This window comes from Aedes aegypti, chromosome 1, assembly GCF_002204515.2.
Source record: "Aedes aegypti strain LVP_AGWG chromosome 1, AaegL5.0 Primary Assembly, whole genome shotgun sequence".
NCBI lineage: Eukaryota > Metazoa > Arthropoda > Insecta > Diptera > Culicidae > Aedes > Aedes aegypti.
In genome coordinates this window covers 201,170,537-201,196,639 of record NC_035107.1, presented here as the reverse complement: position 1 = coordinate 201,196,639, position 26,103 = coordinate 201,170,537, and the positions used below count along the sequence as shown (strand labels likewise).

Below are 26,103 nucleotides of genomic sequence, written 5' to 3'. Positions count from 1 at the left end.
GCACCATTTTTGTATGAAACGTTAAACGGTTAAACTATCTATCTTTTCCATTCACAGTTAGCAAAGTGGAGTTCAAAAACATTCTAGGTTCTTTTTTTCTGAGTAGCATGTACAGTTGTGTTCAGAATAATAGTAGTGAGAGCTAATTTTCATACAAAATGCTCAACTTTGGCATGCTGTAACTTTGTTTCCATATGAGCAATCGGCATTAAATTTTGGCAGTGAACTACAAATATAGTCAATTTCATTATTACAAGATTTGAAAATTTTCACACTACCTTGAGCTTGAGCTTGAGCTTGATTGGCCGCCCGTGGATGCACTCCAGTATCGCCAGATCAGCTGCACTTACACAAGGAACCAACCGAATGACTGCTTGGGACTAACAGGCATCCTCAGTGTATAAGTGCTGGTGATCTTCTATTTTTAGGCAACAATGGCACCTGCCACGTCAGAATGCAGACCAATGAGGGGAAGGGGGAGGAATTGATGATGCATTGAACTGACTCCCACGTAGACCGTATATTCCACTGCATCCACGTCAGTTCATGCGGGAGTGTATGGATTGGGGGGAAAGGCATGGCAGAAAGGTTTGCTTTTGTGGTTAGCAGACTGCCTATGTATCAGGCGTAAGAAAGGCGTGCGCGTGGAAGTAGGAAGCGTTAGGGAAACGGTTTCTTGTCCGTCTCTGGTTCTAGCGTTTGCTATGAACGAATAGTTTGAGTGTGATATATTTAGAATGGAAGATAGAAGCAAGTGAGAGATATACAACTACAAAGTACGAGGACAGGGACGGGCCTGGGATTGAACCCATGACCTTCTGCATATGAAGCAGAAGCGGTAGCCATCAGACCACCAACCCCGTCCGATTTGAAAATTTTCACACTACCGGCTATAAAGTTAAGCACCAGGTGAAATTGCTCAAAATAATAGTAGCTAAAACTACTGAAGGCAAGTTAGGGGAAAAATCTTTGGAATAATTTTTTAGGCAATCTCTGCCTAGGATAATTATTGGAGATGTTTTCAAAGAAATTCCTGGTTCGGTGAAAATTCTGTACTTGTTTTTAATTAATTATGAATCGTGGTTTACGGCTAACCAGCCGAGTGTAAGTTTAACAACTACCGAAAAGCTAAACATTACACATACTTTGCCATTGAATTAAATGGACGAATTGATGTGAAGTTTTGCGAAAAAGTTACACGTCTTCTCGGTGAAAATCGAACTCACGACTCCCTGATCTCTAGTTAGGGTGCGTTACCCCTACGCCACGAGAGGACTCATGGACGCAGAAGATAACCTGAATTCGATTTCAGCTCAATAATCACGTGGTCCTTTTTCGCAAAGTGCACCTTTTTCGGAAGAATTAGATGTTGGTAAATTCTGTATTATTTCCAAAAGTGAAATGGAATTTTTGGAAGAAATAATAATAATAATAATAATAATTTTAACGATGTGTGCCGATGGCGGCCTGGTTTCAGCGAGAATTGCTCAATAATTCTGGGTTTTACAGTACATTTGATTTTTTTTAACTAACGGGAGAAAAGTCTTAGAGTAAATTTAATACAACCAGACCTTACTTCTGTCATAGGTCAATAGAAGAAAATATAAAATGTACGAATTTTTGGATTACACATTAAATGAGAATCAAGCATTTGTTAAAAAAGCATTTGTTGGTTATAAAAAAATAATGTTTTAAACATTTTACAAAAATACAAAAATGTTTAATGTGTCACAAAAAATTTTCCTGATATGCGTGTTAAGTTTTAAGACAGATTAAAATCATTTTGATTTTAGAGCTAAGAATAAAATACATCGAATTAATAGAAGAGTTCTGCTCAGGATTCTGTCAGAAATTTACCTAATATTATCTGCTCACGAGTTGTTTAAATGCTCCGAATTTGGGCTGGTAATCCTCGCTAACCTATGGGATCCAACTAAAGATTCTTAGAGAGCTCTTTCCAGCATTATATGATAATCCAGACAAATTTTTCTTTAAAAATAATGTCTAGAATTCTGTGATAATCATGCCAAATATTATGTGAGAAATGAATCTACCTAAATAAAATCATAATCTTGCCCAGGACTTTGTTTAAACCTCTCTCGGTGTTCTATAAAATTCGTGTCAGGAATTCTGTGAGAATCCAGCCAATGATTGAAGAAAAGCCTGTTTTATCAGTTTAGCTCAAACTTGATGAAAGTTCTGCTTATCAAATTATTTGAAATGCAAATTTTTACATTATTTAAAGCATTATTATTGAATAATTAGATAGCATAACAAAATATAAGGAATCACTTAGCTGATATTCGAGCTTGAAGTCAGGTGACAGTGGAAAGCGGTATTATAGGATTAAAGGAGATGGTTTTGGTACCATAAACCGGGGGAAAATTGATCACTATTTCTTAACTTTTTGTAGTATTACCCTTAGCTAAGATATTGCCAACTTGATAAGAACAGTAGAGTAAGGTGGGGCAAAAGTTCGACTTTAGTGGTATAATCAATGTTTCCAGGAAAACAATAGCAATCAAAACAAAACAAATACCATACAGTGAACCTTCAACATATTGGCTATAATTTTGCTGAACAAACTTGTGACAAAATATTTGCCCATTTTTAGTTATAACAGATTCAAAATTGATTGTCCTAAACGAACTATTGCCCCACCGGTGGGGCAAGAGTTCGAATCTAGTCTGGGGCAAAAGTTCGCTGGCTAAAACACAAAATATCGATACTTTTATGACAGGCATATTTTATACCAGCCGTAAATTTATGTTTGCCGAGAAATACACACTAAATTTTCGTCCATAAATTGCCCAAAACAGGGTTAACTGTATTTTACCCAAAAATAGCCGTTTTTCGTAAAACTAAGAGGAAATGTAAAATTTTGGGGACATTTTTCGCACGAACAGGCCAATTTCGCTAAATTTGAAGATAATATGTGGATTTTAGGCAATATGAAATTTTTTCTTTGATTTTACACATGGGTCGAACTTTTGCCCCGCTGATTCGAACTTTTGCCCCACTGTAGGCCAAAATTTGTTTCCAAGCATTTATGCAAAAACTAATACACATCAAAGCATCCTTATGGTAAGCCTAGAAACGCCCTTACATAAAATATTGATAAAGATTTTATCTTTATTTGGTTTCATGCAACGAAAGTTTGACCACAAATTACAATATTCACGACGAAAAACAACAAATAGCCATAACTTTTCCAAATCTCAATCAATATTCGTGATATTTAAAGTGAAAGTCTCTTACTTGAATAGCATTCGAACCACCATGACATTTATAAGTTTTGTTTTGGATTGAGCTAGAAGTCTTAAAAAGAAACTCTTGCCCCACTCGAACTTTTGCCCCACTTTACTCTATTTCGTTGCTCTCTATCAGATTAGAAATTAGAATGACGTAGTGGGGCAAATTAGGTTACCATATAACAAAAAAACAAGTGTATGAATAGAAAATTTATTTATCTACTGAATTTGTCTCAAGCACCAAAATATCGCTTTTAACTTTATTTCATGTTCATTGTCATGTTCAACAACTTTCTGAAGGTTTGAAACCGTAGCTGGTCATACAAAGGAAACACCGGATTTTGTATGGAGGATGCAGGCACGTTCAAAAACTCGATTAAATCGATGTATAATTGTGCAATTTAAATCCAGCTATGTGTCATACAAAAGTTTAGATCCTATTGTGCTCGTTGGATTGAATAACCAAAATGTTAGATAAATCGTGATTTAAATTTTATTTAGGCATATATAAAAACAGTACCGTAAAACGGGGTAACTTTGATAATGCGGGTAACTTTGATAGTGCGTAACCCACCGCATACTAAATGAAATATCATAATTTCTGTTAATCAGCTAAGCAAAACGAATACAAAACTAAAAAATATTAGTATGACACTTCATGTAAGAGCGGTTTTCATTTTAATGAAGAACATTTTAGGCTTTTTATATGAATTTAAAAAAATTACACAATTTTTGCATTTTTAAAACGCTTACAAACAATCTGTTCTATGATCACTATTTGATGTAATTTTGAATAGTTGGCCACTTATCTTTGATAGCCTAGTTATCATAGAACTTGAATACGGTCTCAAATCTCTTAGCGAAAATCATATTCACAAACTGGGACCATTTTTGTATTCTAAGTCAGAAATTTCCATATAACGTTAAACGCCTAGAGGTATGCAATGCCCTACAAATGTTCGTTATGCATTCAATTTTGTTCGAATCATACTCCATTATCGAAGTTACCCCAAAACAGAAAACCAACTTTCGACTGTATGAAAAATTATATATCCATTCAAAATGAATCTTTTGCCAATTTATCGACTGTAATCGATAGCTAGGATGCCAGTACTTGTTTTAAAAATATAAATTGTAAATCTTTGAAACAGCATGCAAAAATATTCAAGTTTTCTTCGAAAAAACTATCAAAGTTACCCCGTTTTACGGTATGTATTTTATACATCTTCGACGACCTGTAACACGAAATTGTTACGTGCTGGAACATTTTTGAGAGCAATAAAGGATTCAGCAAGCCCATATTTGCTGTGTATACATATTTTGATCTTGAAGACAAGCGAAGAGGTTGTTTTTGCTCCACTATGTATGCTAGAAACATGAAATGTATGTGATACCAACACGATATGAATGCGAATATGGCACTGCGGAACACGTTTTAGTCTCAAGCACCAGCATACCGTTATTTACTTAATTATGGGTTGCTGAGTCCATTGTTTTTAGATATTGGCTATAGAATGGATATAGTTTTTGAGATATTGGCTGTTGAAAATGCAAAATTTGATTATTTCAGCCAACTTGTATGCACCAACTTGCTTGTATGACAGTTGATTTGCTTAATTTGCCACTTCATACAATGGTAGGTATGTTGAATTCAGATTGATAATGAAAAATGAATGTACTGTTAAGTGGAACCGCATGCAGAGCGAGACTCAAGCTAGGATGGTGGCTACCTACATATGTACATATATACATACAACTTGCCACAGAATTAAAATCTAATTTGTATAGGGGGAGATCCCTCAGTACCGGACAGCACCCAATAACGGACAAAGTCGAAACACTTAGAAATCATGATCCAATCAAGATGGAATATTAGAAAAAAAGAAAGGTCTTATAGAGAGTAATGTTTGCACAGAATAACACATACTTGAAATAAACATGCCTTTTTTTAAAAAGTTGAGATGTTTGAAAATTGTCGAAAATTTGACGTATCGCTCTATGTTTGAACCTTATTAGTAGTTATTTTGAATATGGCAAAAAAATTGGATCACGTAAGCATTATCGAATATAATCATAATTTGAAAGTATGAATGTATTTTGTACCATACTTGAACTAAATATGGTCAAACTACAATTTTGGCCCAGCACATCCTATCCCCCAGTTTCGGACAGCTCGATTGTTTACAAGACATCTTTTCAATTTTCGCACCAGTGTCTCAAAATACATTCATTTTTGATGGATTTCATCGATATCAAAGATGCAATAAAAACCAGAAGAAGGAAAAATCAGATCAACATGTAAAATGTGATGTTTTTCATCGTTTATGGTATTGGGAGCCACTTTTCATGACATATCATCAAAATGTAATGTCAAAATTCATATTTATATTTTCAAATGTATTTTTGTACGCTACAAAAATGGTAATATTTGTCCCCCGGTCAATAGTTTTTGAATAATGAATTTTGCGGCTTAAGTGTCTGGTACTGGGGGATCTCCCCTTAACAATACTTATCAACTGAAATCAGTTTCTCCCCATACTACCATAATATGGAAAAATAAGGTTTTAGCGGAAAAAAAAGTATGGAAACTTTTTTTGCACGGCCGTGTAAAAAAATCCTTGCAAAAACATAATCGGGTGTACTTGGCATTCCTTTTCCTCAATGCCTAGGTACTAGACCTGTTCATATTTGAAAAAATGTCTGGAAATCTCAAGCAGTATTCTGAATTATCATGCTAAGAACAATGTCTGGTCAAATTTTCAGCTTATTTGATAGAGATTCCATTTTGCTTCAAATTAAAAATGCGTTTTTAGGCTTATTTTAAGGTTTGAAAAATCATAACTCTGCTAAAAAATCAAAATCACTTGCCATTACCATCAAGTGAAAGCTAATTTTATTCTGTTGAAGTTTGTGGAAGACGCCAATGAGATTCATTTAAGTTTAAACATTCACTCTTAAAAATAATGAAAATTACTCTGGACGTAATTCTGGTTATGACTGAATGACACATGATGTAAGTGATGGAACGTTAGCGTTAGCGTTAGCGTTAGCGTAGTTACGGCATACTTCGTAGATTGGATACTAGCAACATTCATGTTTCTTTTCAATAATCTCATCCTGACTACTTTCAAGAACAAGGCAGGGGAGTATACCTTGTTCAAATCATAAACAAGAATACTAAAAGCATGAATATCGCTATTCCCGGCCACGCCCATCTTTACCGTAACTTGGGATAGGGGAAGGAAATGTCGATGTAGCACTTACTTAATGAGAGGCCACCGACTCAGCGACACCCTCATAAGTGCTACGGAGTTGGAGGTTGGGGAAGGTATATTGTCAGGATTCGCCTAGAAAGCTGGCGATAGACCATAAATATTTGTTGTTTAAGCGTTTTCAAATTAATCTTTTGAATGCCGGCAATCAAAAGAGAAAACAATAGCTTATTTATAGTATAAATAGTATTTCGCGAAATGCTTGTCGATTGTGCAGTAATATTTTTGCTCAATAACCAGTAAAAAGCAAAACCGATCCCTCCAGGGTCATCGGATTGTATAAAACAACGATACGCGTAAAAAAAAAAAAATCACGCCTATTGCAAAACTGTATTGTGCCCATTGAAAAACTGTACTGCGTGGTACTGTATTTTCAGATAATCGAAAAACGAAAGGAAGCGCGTTCGAACTAAACACCCTAGGATAACACAGTCGGTTTTTCTGCTCAAAATTATACGAAAAGCAGAATCGATCCCTCCAGGGTCATCGAACGGTTAAAAAGCATCCACAACCGATTGTTAGTTGCGTAACACCCGCCCGGACAGAATGCGCAATCTGAACATAATTATCAAACTCCGAAAATAACATTTTCCGTTCAAGAAACGATCAGAAGTTCCACGACGCGGACAAAAACGATCCGGAAGGCTCACAAAAGAAAAAGTATCATACTGGAACAAACTCACCGGATTGATTCTCTAAATTTATGTGCTGCCTGTCACTTCCGGATGGTTCGGTGAACTTAGGGCAGCCAAAAACCAACAGTACTGAGGACACAAATCAAACAAATCACTTTTTCACTTTTCACTATTCCATTTCTGAATGTAAAAACTGTCCTGCTTGGGCTTCACGAAGCACTACCCAGCAAGACGCTCCAAAACAGGAAAAAACAAAATCTCCGGCGACGAAAACATGCGCGAAACCGTGAGCCAAATCTATCGGACGACGCAAAACCGAACTGTCCTGCTTGGGCTTCATGAAGCACTACCCAGCAAGACGCTCCAAAACAGGAAAAAAAAAATCTCCGGCGACGAAAACAAGCGCGAAACCGTGAGCTAAATCTATAGGACGACGCAAAACCGAACTGTCCTGCTTGGGCTTCACGAAGCACTACCCAGCAAGACGCTCCAAAACAGGAAAAAACAAAAAAAAAAAATCTCCGGCGACGAAAACAAGCGCGAAACCGTGAGCTAAATCTATAGGACGACGCAAAACCGAACTGTCCTGCTTGGGCTTCACGAAGCACTACCCAGCAAGACGCTCCAAAACAGGAAAAAACAAAAAAAAAAAAAAAAAAAATCTCCGGCGACGAAAACATGCGCGAAATTGTGAGCTAAATCTATCGGACGACGCAAAACCGAACTGTCCTGCTTGGGCTTCACGAAGCACTACCCAGCAAGACGCTCCAAAACCGGAAAAAACAAAAACAAAAATCTCCGGCGACGAAAACATGCGCGAAACCGTGAGCTAAATCTATCGGACGACGCAAAACCGAACTGTCCTGCTTGGGCTTCACGAAGCACTACCCAGCAAGACGCTCCAAAATAGGAAAAAACAAAAAAAAAAAAAAAAATCTCCGGCGACGAAAACATGCGCGAAATTGTGAGCTAAATCTATCGGACGACGCAAAATCGAACTGTCCTGCTTGGGCTTCACGAAGCACTACCCAGCAAGACGCTCCAAAACAGGAAAAAACAAAAAAAAAAAAATCTCCGGCGACGAAAACATGCGCGAAACCGTGAGCTAAATCTATCGGACGACGCAAAATCGAACTGTCCTGCTTGGGCTTCACGAAGCACTACCCACATGATGTAAGTGATGGAACGACACAAAAACGTGTCCTTGAAGATGTATTGAACAAAAAATGTAATATTACATGTTAAAGGACACGAAAACGATGGAACTGTGATCGACATTTTCCGAATCAGACACTAACGTATTTGAAATTAGACTCAAATTTACGTCATTCGGCTCGCTTCTTTTATGTGCATCCCAAAAGACGTAAATCACATTATTTTTTGGTACTGTGTTGTTTGAACGAGATTTGTTCTCTACAGTACCCAAAAAATGCACCGTCTTCTGAATATGTATGCTATGAAAAACACACATTGCCATTATTTTTCCAGTCCTTAGTCAACGGTAAACAAACATAATAAATCTATGAAATCATTAACCATTAACAGCTTACATGTTGATTTAAGAAATAAGTTACACAAAATTCCCAAAGATCGAACAACCCATCCCAACCTGATGATAGTTAACGATCAACGCTCCGTCATCGTAATCATCGTCATCATCGAAACTTCAAAAGCAGTTTTTCTGTTCAAAACTGAAAATTATTCGATGAAAATGTGTTCACTGTGTTTCGGCTAAAGAATAGAATACAGTGAACACATTTTCCTGTAAACATTCTTGATTTTGAACGAAAAAACTGCTATTGAAAATTCCGAAATCAATGACGAATCCTGCCCCCTTAAATCGTGCATGACACATGTACCGTCGAATAAATGAATTGAACAAGTTAGCATTGCTTTTTCTTTCCGAGTGATGATTGTTTTGATCGTATTTCACTGACTATGGACCAATGCACGAGTTTACTAATTTGAAGTTTGAGCGGTGCCGAATTCACTCGTTGTCATGGTCACGTAAATAACACGGCACCGCTCAAACGTCAAATCGTGAACTCGTGCATCGGTCCATTCAGAACGATTTGAAAACAATCATTATCATCGACTGAGAAAAAGCATTAGCACTGCTTGTGTTCATTTTTTACATTCCTTGAAGCTCATGGTGGTGTTCTTGACTCACCCGAATGTGCTTCCTAATTGCAGATTTTTTACAATTTATTTTCGTTAGATGAAAGGTATCTTTAAACGAGATCGAGTTTCAAAAATGCATACTCATCATGTTCTGGAAATTCCAAATCCGAAATTTTCATACAGGTATGTTTTTCAGGGCGAACATTCCCCAAAAATAGTTTTTTTTTTTTTTATTTCTTTATTAGTATCATTCCAAACATTACATTCATTTCTTATATCTAGGTGTTCTGTGTTATTAGAAAACACTATCATCCTAATTTGGTAAAACAAATTTAAGATTTAATTAACATTTTGTTAACAACATATTACATTGCATTTGCCGTAGCAGTTCAGATTTTTTACAGGTGAGTTGATTTCACCTGTTTATAAGAGAAAAAAAAACGCTTTGAATATACTTAACCTAACTTAACCTAAACATATAATGCATTAATCGCGGCAATAGAAGATTGCAACGATTTTTGCCTGAAATTATTTATTATTTTATTTGACATTTGTTCCAATGTTTCAACATTGGATATTCTATGTAACTCATTGGTACTATACCAGGGAGGAAGTCTCAGAATCATTTTCAAAATTTTATTTTGAATTCTCTGCAGAGCTTTCTTCCTGGTATTACAACAGCTAGTCCATATTGGTACAGCATACAACATGGCTGGCCTGAAAATTTGTTTGAATATCAAAAGCTTGTTCTTAAGACAAAGTTTTGATTTTCTATTAATAAGGGGATAGAGACATTTTACATATTTATTACATTTGGCTTGAATGCCCTCAATGTGATTTTTGAAAGTTAAATTCTTATCTAGCATGAGCCCTAGATACTTAACTTCATCTGACCAATTTATTGGAACCCCTCTCATCGTGACAACATGTCTACTTGAAGGTTTCAAATAAAGAGCTTTTGGTTTATGTGGGAATATTATTAGTTGAGTTTTGGAAGCATTAGGAGAAATCTTCCATTTTTGCAAGTATGAAGAAAAAATATCCAAACTTTTTTGCAATCGACTACAGATGACACGCAGGCTTCGTCCTTTGGCGGAAAGGCCTGTGTCATCCGCAAACAAAGATTTTTGACATCCCTGAGGTAACTCAGGTAAGTCAGATGTGAAAATATTGTATAATATTGGTCCCAAAATGCTGCCTTGAGGAACACCAGCTCTTACAGGAAGTCTTTCAGATCTGGAGTTCTGATAATTAACCTGAAGTGTACGATTTGACAGATAACTTTGAATTATTCTAACAATGTATGTTGGAAAATTAAAGTTTTTCAATTTTACAATCAAACCTTCATGCCAAACACTGTCGAATGCTTTTTCTATGTCTAGAAGAGCAAGACCAGTAGAGTAGCCTTCAGATTTGTTGGAACGGATCAAATTTGTTACACGTAAAAGTTGATGAGTGGTCGAATGTCCATGGCGGAATCCGAACTGCTCATTGGCAAAAATTGAATTTTCGTTTATGTGGGCCATCATTCTGTTCAAAATAACCTTTTCAAAAAGTTTACTGATGGAGGAAAGCAAACTGATTGGACGATAGCTAGAAGCTTCTGCAGGATTTTTGTCTGGTTTTAAAATTGGAACAACCTTAGCATTTTTCCATTTGTCAGGAAAATATGCTAATTGAAAACATTTGTTAAATATATCAACTAAAAATGATAAGCTACTTTCTGGAAGTTTCTTGATGAGGATGTAGAAAATTCCATCATCGCCAGGAGCTTTCATGTTTTTGAATTTTTTAATAATAGTTCTCACTTCTTCCAAATCAGTCTCCCAGGCATTTTTGAAAACGTTCTCTTGATTGAGAATATTTTCGAACTCCTGAGTAACTTGATTTTCAATTGGGCTAGTGAGTCCTAAATTAAAATTGTGCGCACTTTCAAACTGCATAGCAAGTTTTTGAGTTTTTTCGCAATTAGTTAGTAATAATTTGTTTTCCTTATTCAATGCCGGTATTGGCTTCTGAGGTTTTTTCAAGATTTTAGATAATTTCCAAAAGGGCTTAGAGCCAGGGTCCAATTGAGAAATTTTATTTTCAAAATTTTTGTTTCTTAATTGAGCAAAACGTTTCTTGATTTCTTTCTGCAAATCCTGCCATATAATTTTCATAGCAGGATCGCGAGTGCGTTGAAATTGCCTTCTTCTCACGTTTTTAAGACGGATCAAGAGTTTAAGATCATCGTCTATAATCACGGATTCAAATTTTACTTCACATTTTGGAATTGCAATGCTCCGGGCTTCAACAATGGAATTTGTTAAAGTTTCAAGAGCATTGTCAATATCAAGTTTAGTTTCTAAAGAAATGTTAACATCAAGATTAGAGTCAACATGCGTTTTATATGTATTCCAGTCGGCTCTTAAATAATTGAAAGTGGAGCTGATAGGATTGAGAATCGCTTCTTGGGATATTTGAAATGTAACAGGGACATGATCAGAATCAAAATCAGCATGAGTAATCAGTTGGCTACAAAGATGACTAGAGTCGGTTAAGACCAAATCGATCGTTGATGGATTTCTAGAAGAGGAAAAACATGTGGGGCTATCAGGGTATTTAATTGAGAAATATCCTGAAGAGCACTCATCAAATAAAATTCTGCCGTTGGAATTACTTTGAGAATTATTCCATGACCGATGTTTGGCATTAAAGTCACCAATGACAAAAAAATTTGACTTATTGCGAGTCAATTTACGCAAGTCAGTTTGGAGCAAATTAACTTGCTGTCCAGAGCATTGAAAAGGCAAATAGGCAGCTATGAAAGTATATTTACCAAACGGTGTTTCAACAGAAACACCTAAAGTTTCAAAAACTTTAGTTTCAAATGACGAAAACAGTTGATGTTTGATACGCCTATGAATGATGATTGCAACTCCCCCACATGCCCCATCAAGTCGATCGTTACGATAAACAAAAAAGTTAGGATCTCTTTTGAGTTTAGATCCAGGTTTTAAATACGTTTCGGTAATAACTGCTATATGCACGTTATTAACCGTAAGAAAATTAAACAGCTCGTCCTCTTTACCATTCAGAGAACGAGCATTCCAATTTAAAATATTTAAATTATTATTTGGATCCATTAGAAAAACGTAATCCAATAACAATTTGATTTGTAAATTTTACACCTACTTGGACTGCTTCAGTCATAGTGGTGGCTTTGAACATTGCATCAATCATTAGATTCAATTGTTCAGTTAGAAAATTAAAATCAGAGGCAGACATGTCATGTGATTTCCCATTAGAATTTCCGGTAGACGAAGATGCGGAGTTACCTGTGGCGGTAGGGTTTTTTCCATTTGATTTGAAACAAGTAGAATGGGTACCCATAGATCGAACAGGGGAGGAGTTCGAATTTCCTGCTACGATATCGGCAAAGGATTTACCGTGGGTAGATACATTCGAAATTGAAAGATTCGAACGGCTACCCGACGGATTAAAATTTGTTTGTGAATGAGCATGATTATGATCTTCCTGGTGGGTATGATTCATGATCAAGCGATCGTTAACTGAAAAATGAGCATTGTTCGATACTCTACCAGGCAAATTCCGGAAACGACCGTTATCGTAACGGATATTATCTTTCATCTGCCTGGCACGAGCCTCAATGACCCTTTTGCGTGAAGGACAATTCCAAAAATTGGACTTATGGTTAGCCCCGCAATTACAGCATATGAATTTGGTGGTATCTTCCTGGACAGACGTCTTTGGCGTGAGAAGAACCTCCGCAAATCATGCATTTAGCATCCATGCGACAATTTTTTGTACCATGACCCCACTTTTGGCACCGACGGCACTGAGTGGGGTTCTGGTAATTTCCTCCAGGTTTCTGGAAATGTTCCCATGTCACACGGACATCAAACAAAAGTTTTGCTTTTTCTAAAGCTTTAATATTATTTAGTTCTTTTTTGTTAAAGTGAACTAAATAAAATTCTTGAGAAAGCCCTTTCCGAACAATGCCAGATTGGGTTCTCTTTTTCATAATGATTACTTGAACTGGGGAAAATCCAAGTAAATCATTTATTCCATTTTTGATCTCTTCAGGTGACTTATAGTCACTTGAGAGACCTTTCAAGACAACTTTGAACAAACGTTCAGTTTTGTCGTCATAAGTAAAAAATTTGTGCTCTTCTCTTCAAGATGTTTGAGAAGAAGTTCGCGATCTTTAAGAGTTTCCGGCAAAACGCGACAGTCTCCTTTCTTTGCGATTTGGAAGGAGACCTTGATTCCCCTAATGGAGTTCAAGATCTCCTGCCTAAATCCCGCAAATTCGGAACAACTGACAACGATAGGCGGCACTCTTTGCTTCCTCACTTGAATCAAAGAGCCTGGGCTAGAGGCTGCTTCGATTTGGTGTTCGGAAAATTTGTCTAGTGCATCGAACTGATTGCTCATTTCAATACAATTATTCATTTCACCCTTGGAAGAAAGTTCGCATTCCGGAGAAACGTCCTTTCTTCCATTCTTGCCACGTTTAGTGACAGTTTTAAATCCCACTTTTTTGGAAGGAAGTTGTGAATTCAGAGATTCACCCTTCCTTTTATTTGTTGTTGCAACCATGTTTAGTGAATAAGAAGACGTGACCTTCGAGAGGTTTTTTCCCAAGACGGTGTCCAAGAAGGATTACCACCGTTAGCTTTCGCCAACGGGTCCAACGAAAAATCGAAGGCACGGGTCCAAACAAGGATCGTAAAGGGATCAATAGTAGAAAAATAGTACTGAAAAGTACTGTTTTAGTAGCACTGAAAAGTACTGTTTTGAATTTTAGCACTGAAAAGTACTGTTTTTGTAGCACTGAAAAGTACTGTTTTATTGCTTTAGGTAGTTTTTAAGAAAACTTCCAAGAGCAGAGAGAATTCGTGTACGCACAGCACGAAGGTACGATGCGCACTGATCCCCAAAAATAGTGATTTTCAAGAACCTTGAAGCACAAACCTCAACCAAACTATGTTTAAACTTGCTCCAATCTTAAAACTGTGTTCGACAAAAGTTCGTAAAATTGAACATACTACTATGTAGAGGTATTTTCGATAAGTTTTAATGTTCCGTTCAGTAGTTATGAATTTTCAAAGCATGAACATAGTCCAAAAACACATAATTGATTTGAAGCACATCTAAATTTTCTCCAAATTGACTGAAATTTTGACCAGAAGTTCATTTCGACATGAAAAATTAAAATATTGGTTGACTGAGGAACTTCCAGACATTTGAATAGGTCGACTAGGTACTTTTGTCGAATGTTACAAATATGAAGTTATGGGTAGTACAAGCATGTTGGTAAAAATCGCTTTGATGTAAATTTAATCGTGCAATTTCAACCAAATTATATATGAAGTAAAAGTTAAAATCCTATTTTGTATATTTGGTGTCTAAGATAACCAAAAAGCTTGATAAATCATACTTTTTATTTCATTAAAGCATGTATAAAACCAGTATTTTATACAATTAAAGACCCATAATTTGATCCTTGAGACACGCAAAATTGTAATTTTTGTTACGTTGTGTGGTTTATTGAGTTTAGTTAAGAACATTATGCTCCAAAACAAGCTCTACACCAGTAGAGACGTAAAGCCATTGAGATGTTAATGTTTAATTTTCCTTACTATAATCTTATAAGTGTGCGGTATTTTACCATAATCAAATATGCTCACCTTTAGGAACGCCCGTACTTCCGGAGGTGTATAGTACCAAAGCTAGTTCGTTCATGCCCACGCCCAGCATTTGCTGCGGAAGAATGTTCGCATTGCTGATGTCGCTAGCCTTTTTCCTGAGATCGTTGTAGGAAACAGCCGGCGTTGCGCCGAACACGGCCACATTTTCGTAGTCCTCGTGAATGACCAGCACCGGTTGTGCCTCGTTCAGAATGTGCTCGATACGGTTCGGCGGAAAGGTCGGATCCAGCGGGAGATAGGCGGCACCGGCTTTCCAAATTGCCAACAAAGTCGTCACCAGCCGATCGCTAGGCTGCATACAAACGGCGATGATGTAATCTCCGTCCCGATTCGGTTGCGATTTGTGACAATTTATGATATCGTCGATGGCGGCCGCCGCCACGCGGTTGGCCGTCGAGTTCAAAACGTTGTAGTTGGTCTTGGTGAGGCCTCGGCTGTCATCTGCAACGAGATAAGATTAGTGAAAATCGGTTAAACAAGGGCCAAATTCAAACGACCTGAATGCACGTCAATTCAAGTCAATTGCGATAAGCGACGAACCCCACCACGCTGAGTCAGGAGCCGGCAATCATCAATCGTATAGTCAGCGGCCGTCTTCTCCGATTTTATTGGTAAAAACACATTGAAATTATTATAGTGAAGCATTTTTTTCATTTTCTATAATCTCTGGTGGAAAAAGCATTCTAAAACAAATCGTTCGCCAAAATCAAGGGGGCACGTTTTGCACAAGTTCAAGATTTGTTTTATGATGTAATTTACTCTATGGAGGAACTTATAATCTTAGTCAGCGGTGTATTTATCTAAAGGATGAATTACTTAAACTATTTTGTTGTGCAGATTCTGATAATATTAAAATGTTAAAACTTTGAATTGTTATTAAATGATCATTGATAACCACGTTTGGCTAATAGGAGTTTGTTTTTGTAATTACAATAATTCAATGATTTTGTTGAAACTAATAAAAAGTAATGTTGCTTAACAAAGTATCAATCAAATGTGATAACTTCGAAATAGATTTGTATTTCATTTACTGTATACTTATGCTAATATAAGTTCAAACAAATGTGGTATGACTCAATATCTTCAAATATTGAGAGCATGTAGGGGGTAGGCAACATTATTGAGATAGGCGAAATGTTGCCCAAATTCAAATGCATATTACTTTTTGAAAAACGTATTGGAAATTGAATGAATCCGGAAGCATTCGATGGCAAATTTGATCTAGTTTCAGTTGTTTGCTTGGCCATGCATATCGACTAACGGACACCGGAGATGTTCCGAGTTTATGTTAAAATCATATTTTTTCTGTCACTTGTAATTTTGTACGGTGTGAAGTTCTATAGATGTTAACATTTTTCCAAGAAACTTGAACCAATTGAAAATTGAATGCAGGTAGACGCATGGTTTCGGAAAATATGATCAGTCACTTTGTATTTCCAATCATATATATATCATCGGGAACTATATTCAAGTGGGTAATAAACTTCAAGATGATGCTTCCGGGGTGTGCGGTAAAAACTACCATTAAGAAACTTAAGCGCTCGCACCGTCAATTTTCAGCAGACCAGAAATGCGCTTGATTTTACCATGTCTGTAGTCGGAATCAGATTGTTGTAAATTATTTCTGTCAAATGTACCAGTAATGCGATGGGGTGTACCGCAAACATAGTAAATTGGTCTGAATTTCCATGGTAATTTCAAGAATGGGTGTAGTCTGCTATAATAGTTATTTTTAACACAGATTTTTTTTTTCCCGTGTAGGTTCCAGTTGTTATGGAGGATGCCTTTTTGTAATCCAAGATAACGACTTTCGGTTTGTGAAAATCACTTCAAACCCACGTAAGATGGGCATTTTTGAAATGGCTCCAAAGGGTAGGTGACGGAAATTGATGTATGATGCCATTTTGGAATTCAATACGGCGGCTTCCGGTGTGTTAAAATCACTAATAATCCATGCAATACAGGTATTCCTGGAACGAGATCAACGAGTAGATGACGAATATCGATGTCCGACGCCATTTTGAAATCTAAGATGGCATCTTACGGTTTGTGAAAATCTCTAATAACCCATGCAATATGTCATGAGGTGTGGGTTCGATTCCCGCTGCAGCCCTCGACAATTTGCGTTAGGAATGTTTCTCGCCTGTGCCACTGGAGCATGCTTGTCCGTTGTCTAGTGTTATGTTACAGTCAGTGCAGCCAAATGGCTGAAGACGATGTCCGTGTCTTCTTTCAATATAAGTATTTTTGGAACGGGACCAACGAGTAGAGTCGAGCACTCGACACTGAAGAAGTCTATAAGTCGCAGACGAAATAGGCCTATCTGTAAAGATAAGCAACACATATTAGAGTTTAAAGGTATTTGCTCGCCTTACTAGTGATTTGAGTATTTTATTTTTTTGCAAAAAGTGAAGTGTTAAAGTTCAATTAGAAGTTTTAATTTATTTGGCTTTGCTAGAAAACATTTGACAATATTGTAAAATTCGAAAATCTAATTTTTCTCTCCGCATTTTCAATATAAATACAAACAACTCATCTCAGATTTACTTTTGTCAGATATCTATATTTTTGGATAGGCATAAAAAATTATAAATGTTTACATATTTTTAACGTAAATATAAGGACTTAATATTGACCCCTTCAAAAATCGACTGCAGGTTTAATCGGGTTTTTAGTTTCATACTCTTAACATTATCATTTCTACTAAAATAAGTGGTACGGGAACAAAAAAATATTTTTTAGTCTTTTTTGTATGTACTTATGTCCTGTTGCCGTAAAATGGAAGAAGCACTTTCAGCAACTGTTGAACGGTGAAAATGGAAATGTAGCAAGGAACATGATTAACATAGATGATGACGATCAAGCTGTGGACCAACCATAGGAGAGGTTAAAAAGGTTATCAGCGAGCTGAAGAACTGTAATGCTGCTGGGAAGGACGAGATCCCGGTCAAGCTTCTCAAGCACGAAAGTGAGCAGCTTCACCTGTCCATCCACCTAGTACTTCTGAAGGTATGGGAGGACGAAGAATTGCTCACCGGCTGGTTCGACAACGGACCAGATGTTCAGCTTGTGAATGATCCTAGACAAATTTCGGGAGTATAACTTGCAGACTCACCACCTGTTTATTGATTTCAAGGCGACTCAGTGAAAAGAAATGAGCTTTGGCAGATAATGTCTGAACATGGTTTTCCGGCGAAACTAATTAGGCTGATACATGCTACGCTGGATGGTTCGAAATCAAGTGTTCGGATCGCAGACGAGGTGTCAACCTGGTTCGTGACGTAAGACGGATTGAAGCAGGGAGACGCACTTTCGAATTTACTGTTCAACATTGCACTCGAGGGTGCTATTAGGAGATCTGGCGTGCAGAGAAATTGCACTATTATCACAAGGTCGCTAGTTTTCAATTGTTGTGTGCCTTCGATCTTTATGGAGAAACATTGAAAAAGGGCCACAGTTTTCTATGCGTTTAATTTTCAGTTTTAATGAAAATAGTAAAAAAGCCTCATTCCAATACTTTACATTAGAGCGGTTCCACGCCAAATCGGTAAACGATGAAACTCGACTACCTTGGATTCAAATGGAATTTTGCACATAATTTCGATATAATAGAATAAGTTTTTTCCACTGGTGGAGAGACCATTTAAAATCAAGAGTAACTTCTGATAAGGGCGTAAGTATTTATAGCATCACCATTTAAAAAAAAATGTACCTCGGAAACCGTTTGTTATAGAAAAAAAGTGTCTGAGGAGGGATGGTAGACAATCAAATCTCGCGTAACTTTTCAAAACGTCCTAAGTAACAAATGTAAACAAATCGAGATTATCATTGCAAATCATTTGCGTTGCACCACTTAGCAGCACACTAGAACACTCGTTCTGATATATTAACAACAAATTAATCTATTCGAAGCTTTACAAAATGACCAATGTTCAAAACTGCATCGCTTTTAATCAATTGTTACATTGGACCTTTGATCAGAGAACCAACCACATGTCCTATGTAACATTTATGAATAAAAACGATTCTAATGTTACATTGGACATTCCTGAATAAAGCTTTGGAATGGAGTTTAAAGGTAGAATGATTTGTAGAAGCGTGTCTGAGACACTACTTAGATGTATAGAATGCCATAATAACTGCTTCTCAATCATTTCAGTCGATATTTTCAGAGTCGCATTGCCTCGCAAAATTGAAAACGCTCAAGTGACAAAAAGAGAATGAGTTACACAAAACTGTATTTTGGTCTTTTTGCCAAACCATGTTTTACCGTTTCGCTGGATTGGATCAGCTGCAACTTCTCTTTTCATATTATTAGCGCATAGAGGTCCCCAAGCAAACTGCCACGAACACCAACGCACAATCAATCTTACACAAGTCGATTTCCTCAGAATGAAAACGTATCGATGTTTGTTTGACGTTATTGAGCTTTCGGTCAACAGCAGGCCAACAAGGAAGTGGTTGTTTTGCAGCAATTCTATTTATATTTGGATTCTCACAGCAAACAAAAGCAATGTTGTGACAGTTCTCACAGCAAACAAAGAAAATTTTGTCAACATTGCACTACTACGCGGGCAACTGGATTGGTCTATTGCGTGCATATAGGGGAATGATATTAAGCACAAGATTGAGCATCATGATGTCATTGTATCAATCTGATTCAGATGCATGGTCGATCAAGCATATACCGTTTTGTCTCAAATTCCGAACAGACTCATATTCCGATCACTTGGTTTTTGTATGGCGACAAGGTTGAAATGTTTCGCTGAAATATGTCACCAAATAACAAGGAAATGGCAGTCAATTGCAATTCAATTTTAACGTCTCCAATATCATTTATACCGAAGGAGTAGTGATGATTCTCCAGTTTGAGACCAGTAGAACAAGCTCAGATAAATTTATTTGCGAAATTATTCATTAGAATATGATTTATTCGTGCTGTTCGGAATTTGAGTCAAGGTGTTCGGAATATGAGACAGAATGAACACAGTGTTCGGCATTTGAATCAATATGTTGTTCCATACTTTTACGTAAAAACAGTACTAAAACTAATTAAATCAACTTTATTATCGGTACACCCAACAAATAACAGTTAGACTTTGCGAAGAAATTAAAATTTACACAAATATCAGTCAATTTATTCCAATCAGATGCATTTGAAGTCACTGTTGGCCTTAAGTGTTCGGAATATGAATCAAAACGGTAAATATGCTTCCCGGCAGCAACACGAGCAACGTACATGCGCGACTTGCTCACACATATTTGCAGAGCGATCAATCACCGAAGAGAGGAGAAGCTGTATGTATTTGTTAGGCGTGGGCTCCTTTCTCGAGCTCCTACAACAAGATGGACGGCGTCGTCATCGTCATCATTCCCCACCACAATTCAAGACTAACAATTCAAAAGGCCTCATCTCCAAAAAGTAAACAATGAGAAAAATGCAATCTTGTTTTGTCAAACAATAAATCAAATTTAAATTATGAATTTAAGCATTTTACGTTATTTTATCGTCCAGAAAGCTATGAATATTCATTACTATCATTTTAGCAAAAAATCCTGCTAAAAAAACGAGTCAAAGGAAATGAGGCTTTTATTTCACCAAAAGCTGTGCAGCCCTTTTCATTTGTGGCCATAGACGCCGGCCGACGCTGATGAGGCCTGTGAGTTGACGCTTTTGTTTACTCTAAAATGTGTTGAGGCCTTCTAGTAGTGGCTTGTTTTTTCATTATCTTCAGATGTGGCCTTTTGAAAATCATTCAAAATTCATGATAAAATACGATAATTGAAGTGTAGAAGAGTGTTACGTGGTAAAGCAAGGTACATGGGATCTCTGCAGCAAGAGGAGATTCGTGCGGTCGATTAAATATGTGATTTATTCAATCATCGTCATCGATAAACATAATGGATGTGCTAAGCGAGAGTGTCGTCGAGCAATTATATGGAAACATTTGTTCAATTGAAGTTATATTTCAATTGAACGTTATGTTTTATGCAATTGTAACGAAATCGTGTTGTTATCAATAAGTCGTGAAGTACAGACATGCTGACACAGGTATTATTAGGTAGTATGATACAAAATACATCACTCCACAGGAACCCGACGGAAAATTTGATTATGTTCGCCGTTGAGACTATCGCTGTGTAAAATAATACATGGAGCGGAGCGGCTAAAGTATAACTTGTATCTGCTTAGTGTAGAGTCCAGAAATAAAACAAATCAAATTTGGATCGACTTTTAATCTTTATCTTCTAATTCTGCCCTTGAATTGATGCCCTTCCATCCGAGAGTGCACCCCTGGTTATTGCTGGTAAGCTAGAAGAGGAGGAGGGAGATACATGCTACTTGAGGTGAAGACTTTTGAGCGGCAGTTGAGTTTGAACCTTTGGCAAGAGTGGATGCCAATCCCCATACGTCTTCGTGCATATAAGTTTACCGGTCGACGAGTGTAAAAGGGCGGACGCCGAAATAATCAGGATTCTACAATTTGGCGCAGTCGGTAGCATCGAACAGAGGTGAGTTAGTTTTTTTTTTCTCGCTAAAGTGCGGTGACCTTTTCGAATTTTGTGGCGCGATGGCGGTGGTTACTGCATGGGCAGCGAACAGAATAGTAATATTTTCCTCAGCGTATTTTTTTCTTGTGAACAAAATGGCGTACATTGATGGATGGAAGCGTTTAGCTCGGAAGACAAAGCAGTAGCTTGGTGCAATAGTATTTATCTATCTATGATGGTGTGAGTGAAGAGGGGGAAGACCAGAACGAGAGAGTTTCAAATCATTTGCATGAAAGGGGAAAGTGGCTGACGACCACTGTGAAGTGAGGTTATTTGCGGGTCCGGTTCAAAGCCGAAGCGCCTACCAACACAAAAGCAATGCGAGTCCGGATGATGACCGAAGCGCACCAGTGTATTTGTTTTTCCGTTCAAATGTGATGTTCACGAAGAAAAGATGACAATGATCACACCACCAATGCGTGGTTGACGACCACAGCGGAGTGTAATAATTTGCGAGTCCAGTCTTTGACTGTAGCGCTCACCAATACATGAAAGTGCGATACAAAAGCAATGCGAGTCCGGATGATGACCGAAGCGCGCCAGTGTATATTTTTGTCTATTCAAATGTGTTGTTTGCGAAAAAGGAGAGAAATGCGATAGGACAATAATCACACCACCAATGCGTGATTGACGATCAGAGCGGAGGTTTTCGATTTGCGAGTCCAGTCCATGACTGTAGCGCTCACCGATACATAAAAAGTGAGTCCGGCTGATGACCGAAGCACGCATCGATGAAACCGTGGAATGTGTTCGTGTTTGTTCTGTTGATTGCGAGACCGGCTGAAGACCGTAGCGCTTACTACCACATTGAAAAATAGCGAGCCCGGCTGAAGACCGAAGCGCGTTTGTAATTATGGGCGCTGCCATAGTAAACGCGTCGAGCGATGCGTGCGCGTGTGTGAGCCCGCAAATCAGAATATCAACAACAGGAAATCCTTTGATCGCATCGCGTTCGCGGACGCGGACGCGTTACTATGGCCGCACCGTATGAAGTGAAAGTGGAAGAGCGAGTCCGGTTAGAAACCGTAGCGCCTAAAATACAGAATTTAGAAGTAAAAACGAGATCGGTTGAGGGCCGAAGAGCGTTTGGGTTGCGAGCCGCCGAAGTTATTATGTTTATACATGAAATAAACAAGCAAAATCAATCGGAAACCGTCTTATTTTGTGTATGTTATGAGGAAGTATGAACAGTGAAAAAAACTGACAATGAGATAGTTTTTATATTTTTCCGTTTTCTTAACCCTTCCGCTACTACGGTCGATGTTAATGCTGGATATTTAATATTTCAATGCCAGAAAGTTTGCTAATTTGAGGTCATGCTTGATGTTACAGATGGACTCGGACAAGGACTGGCCATTGGAACCATTCAACGGTTCTGTCGATCCGTCGGATTTACGTCGCGAATGGGAAGAATGGTTCAGAGCATTTGAACTGATTGTGGAGCTCAGGAGAATTGAATCCCAACACGAGAAACTCGTACTCCTCTTGGCGCGGGGAGGCCGTGGTCTTCAACGAATTTATTACAACTTACGACCAGTGGCTGATGAAGTGAACCCAGAACCGGTACAGGTTCCGCTAATGCCAGTCGAGACACCCGAATACGATAACGCGATAAAAAGGCTCAGCAACTTCTTCATCGGAAAACGGAATGAGCGCGTAGAGCTGGAACTATTTCGCTCATTGAAACAGTCAGCCAGCGAATCATTCAGCCACTTCATCCTGAAATTACGAACGCAAGCAGCACGGTGCGATTTTCGATCTCGCGAGGAAATTGAAATTTTGCATCAGGTAGCAATGGGAGCCCGAGACGAGCGAGTTAGAGATAAGGGGCTGGAGGACACCCTGTCACTAGATGATTTGACTAACTACGCGATGAACAGGGAGATGTTGCTGAAGCAAAAAGAGAAGGCACGACAGCTCAAAAATGATGAAGACGCCGTAACAGTGGCTACTGTTAAACAAGAATGGAAGGGCAAGCGAGTCCCATCAAACGTTGGAGTCCGTGAACGACGCTGGGATCAAGGCAAGCGCAGTGGGCTCGAATGTGAGAACTGTGGATCATGGAAGCACCAGAAGAATTCGCGTGAATGCTCCGCTCGAGGAGCCCGATGCAACAACTGTGGCCGTTTGGGCCATTATGCTAGAAAGTGCAGATCAAGAAGAAACATGGACATGAAGACCGGTAACCACAACGGCATCGGAAACCGAAACCGAAAATTCAGCGAAGCAAACTCTTTGCGAGAGGGAGATCGTATCCGCTATCGTGAGCGAACTGAACGACGCGAATCATCGGAATCAATGAAGGTAGAATAATTATTTCTCTCATTATTTTTATTATTAAGCTATATGATTTCCACTCAACATTCTTGAGTACTTTGAGGGTTTGTAGAATCTTGATGAATTAGCTTGTAGTCGTATGAAATAGAAATGAAAGCTACATGTTAAAATGGCGAAGATAATAAATGCGTTTTATTTTACAAATTTTCTCCCGCTAAATATAGGTGTGCAAAATAGATGACGGAGTGATAACCTGTAAAATTGATAAATATCCTGTGTCTTTCCTGATTGATTCCGGGGCGGCCATAAATACAATCACTGAACAAGATTGGAAAACGCTCGCCAACAGCGGCGCAAAGGTGTACAAAAAACGATATGACTGCAACCGTCAGTTCACGGCATACGCATGCCAAGAACCTTTACAGGTTCTAATGATTTTCGAAGCCTGGATTTCCATTAACGAAACCAAGCCTAAATGCTACGCAGAGTTTTTTGTCATCCAAGGAGCAAAACGGTCTTTGCTATCCAAGAGAACTGCAGAAGAACTTAAAGTTTTAAAAGTTGGCCTCGATATCACAAACATCGAGATTAAGAACGATGTTTTCCCGAAATTTCCAAATGTGCAAGTTAAACTTTCCATTGATCCTAACGTTCCGCCGCGGAAAATTGCATATTTACGGATTCCTGTGGCGATGGAAGCTAAAGTTGATCAGAAAATTCTTCAGATGTTGCGAAGCGATGTTATCGAACCTGCCCTCGGACCGCCTGAATGGATTTCACCCATGGTTGTAGTCCCTAAAGGTAGGGATGATATCCGTTTGTGCATAAACATGAAATATCCGAATCAAGCTATCAAGCGCGAACATTATCCACTTCCCATGATAGACACTCTCCTGAACAAGCTTCGAGGATCCACATACTTTTCTAAGATCGATATTACGTCCGCTTTCCACCACATCGAGCTTCACCCGGAATCTCGTGCAATTACGACATTCATGACCGGCAGAGGACTCATGAGGTTCAAAAGACTCATGTTTGGCATCAATTGTGCCCCAGAGATTTTTCAGCGAGTTATGACCGAAATGCTTGCTGGAATCGAAGGAATAATTGTATACATTGACGACGTCGTTGTTTCAGGAAGAGATCGGAAAGAACATGACGCTAGATTGCAGGAAGTTCTGGCAGTACTAGAAGATAACAACGCGATGCTGAATAAGGAGAAATGTATGTTCGGCGTAAAGAAGCTTGAGATTTTGGGATACGAGGTCAGCGCGGCTGGCATAAGTCCTTCTGAAGAAAAGATCACCGCAATCCGAAACTTCAGATGTCCGGAAACCAAAGAGGAGGCCCGTAGCTTTCTTGGACTTGTAAACTTTATCGGACATTTCATTCCGGATCTCTCAACCAGAACAGAACCGTTGCGTAAGTTCATCAGGGGAGATGTTTCTGATTTTGGAGTAGCTCAGCTAGAAGCGTTTGAAGATTTGCGGAACGAGATATCAAACAATGTTCAGAAACTTGGTTTCTTCGATCCTGTAGACAGAACTGAATTATATGTCGATGCTTCACCAGTGGGGCTTGGAGCAGTTCTGACACAAAAGGATGGTCGTAATGCAGCGCGAATCGTAAGCTTTGCTTCCAAGGGTTTGACAAAGGCCGAACGAATTTACCCGCAGACTCAACGAGAAGCGCTGGCCGTAGTGTGGGCGGTTGAAAAGTTTTATCCGTATTTGTTTGGAACAAAATTCACCGTCTTCACAGACCATAAAACGCTAGAATATATATATCAGGGAAAACATCAGCATGGAAAGCGAGCATGTACCAGAGCCGAAGGTTGGGCTTTGCGCCTTCAACCTTATAATTTTACGGTGCAGCATATCCCGGGATATACCAATATCTCGGATATTTGTTCCCGTTTGTGCCCGCCGACAGAAATACCTTTCGATGAAAGCACAGAGCATTATTTGTGTTCTATTGGCGAAGTTCCAAATGCTATCACGCTACACGAAATAAAGACCGAAACATCTCTCGACGAAACAATGTCGGCAGTCATTGAAGCTATTCGGACTCAAAGTTGGCCAAAAGAGCTATTTCGGTATCAGGCGTTTGCAAAAGAGTTGGGAGTAATCAAAGACATAGTGGTTAGAGAAGATAGGATAATTCTGCCACAGAAACTACGTCAACGGGCTTTGGAAATCGCTCATCGAGGTCATCCAGGCATTGTTGCAATGCGTCGGAATCTCCGCGAAAAGGTATGGTGGCCATGCATGGACCGCGA

The 26,103-nt window shown here is 38.4% G+C and overlaps 1 protein-coding gene across 2 annotated transcripts in view; it reads right to left on the bottom strand.

The window, feature by feature from the left end:
* Positions 1 to 26,103, bottom strand: part of LOC5567063 (tyrocidine synthase 3) — a 165,770-nt gene that overhangs the window by 5,634 nt on the left and 134,033 nt on the right. For both annotated transcript variants that reach the window (XM_021857156.1, XM_001651413.2), the window contains exon 3: positions 14,976 to 15,437. In XM_021857156.1, the coding sequence (XP_021712848.1) occupies positions 14,976 to 15,437 (462 nt within the window). The remainder of the gene's footprint in view (positions 1 to 14,975; positions 15,438 to 26,103) is intronic.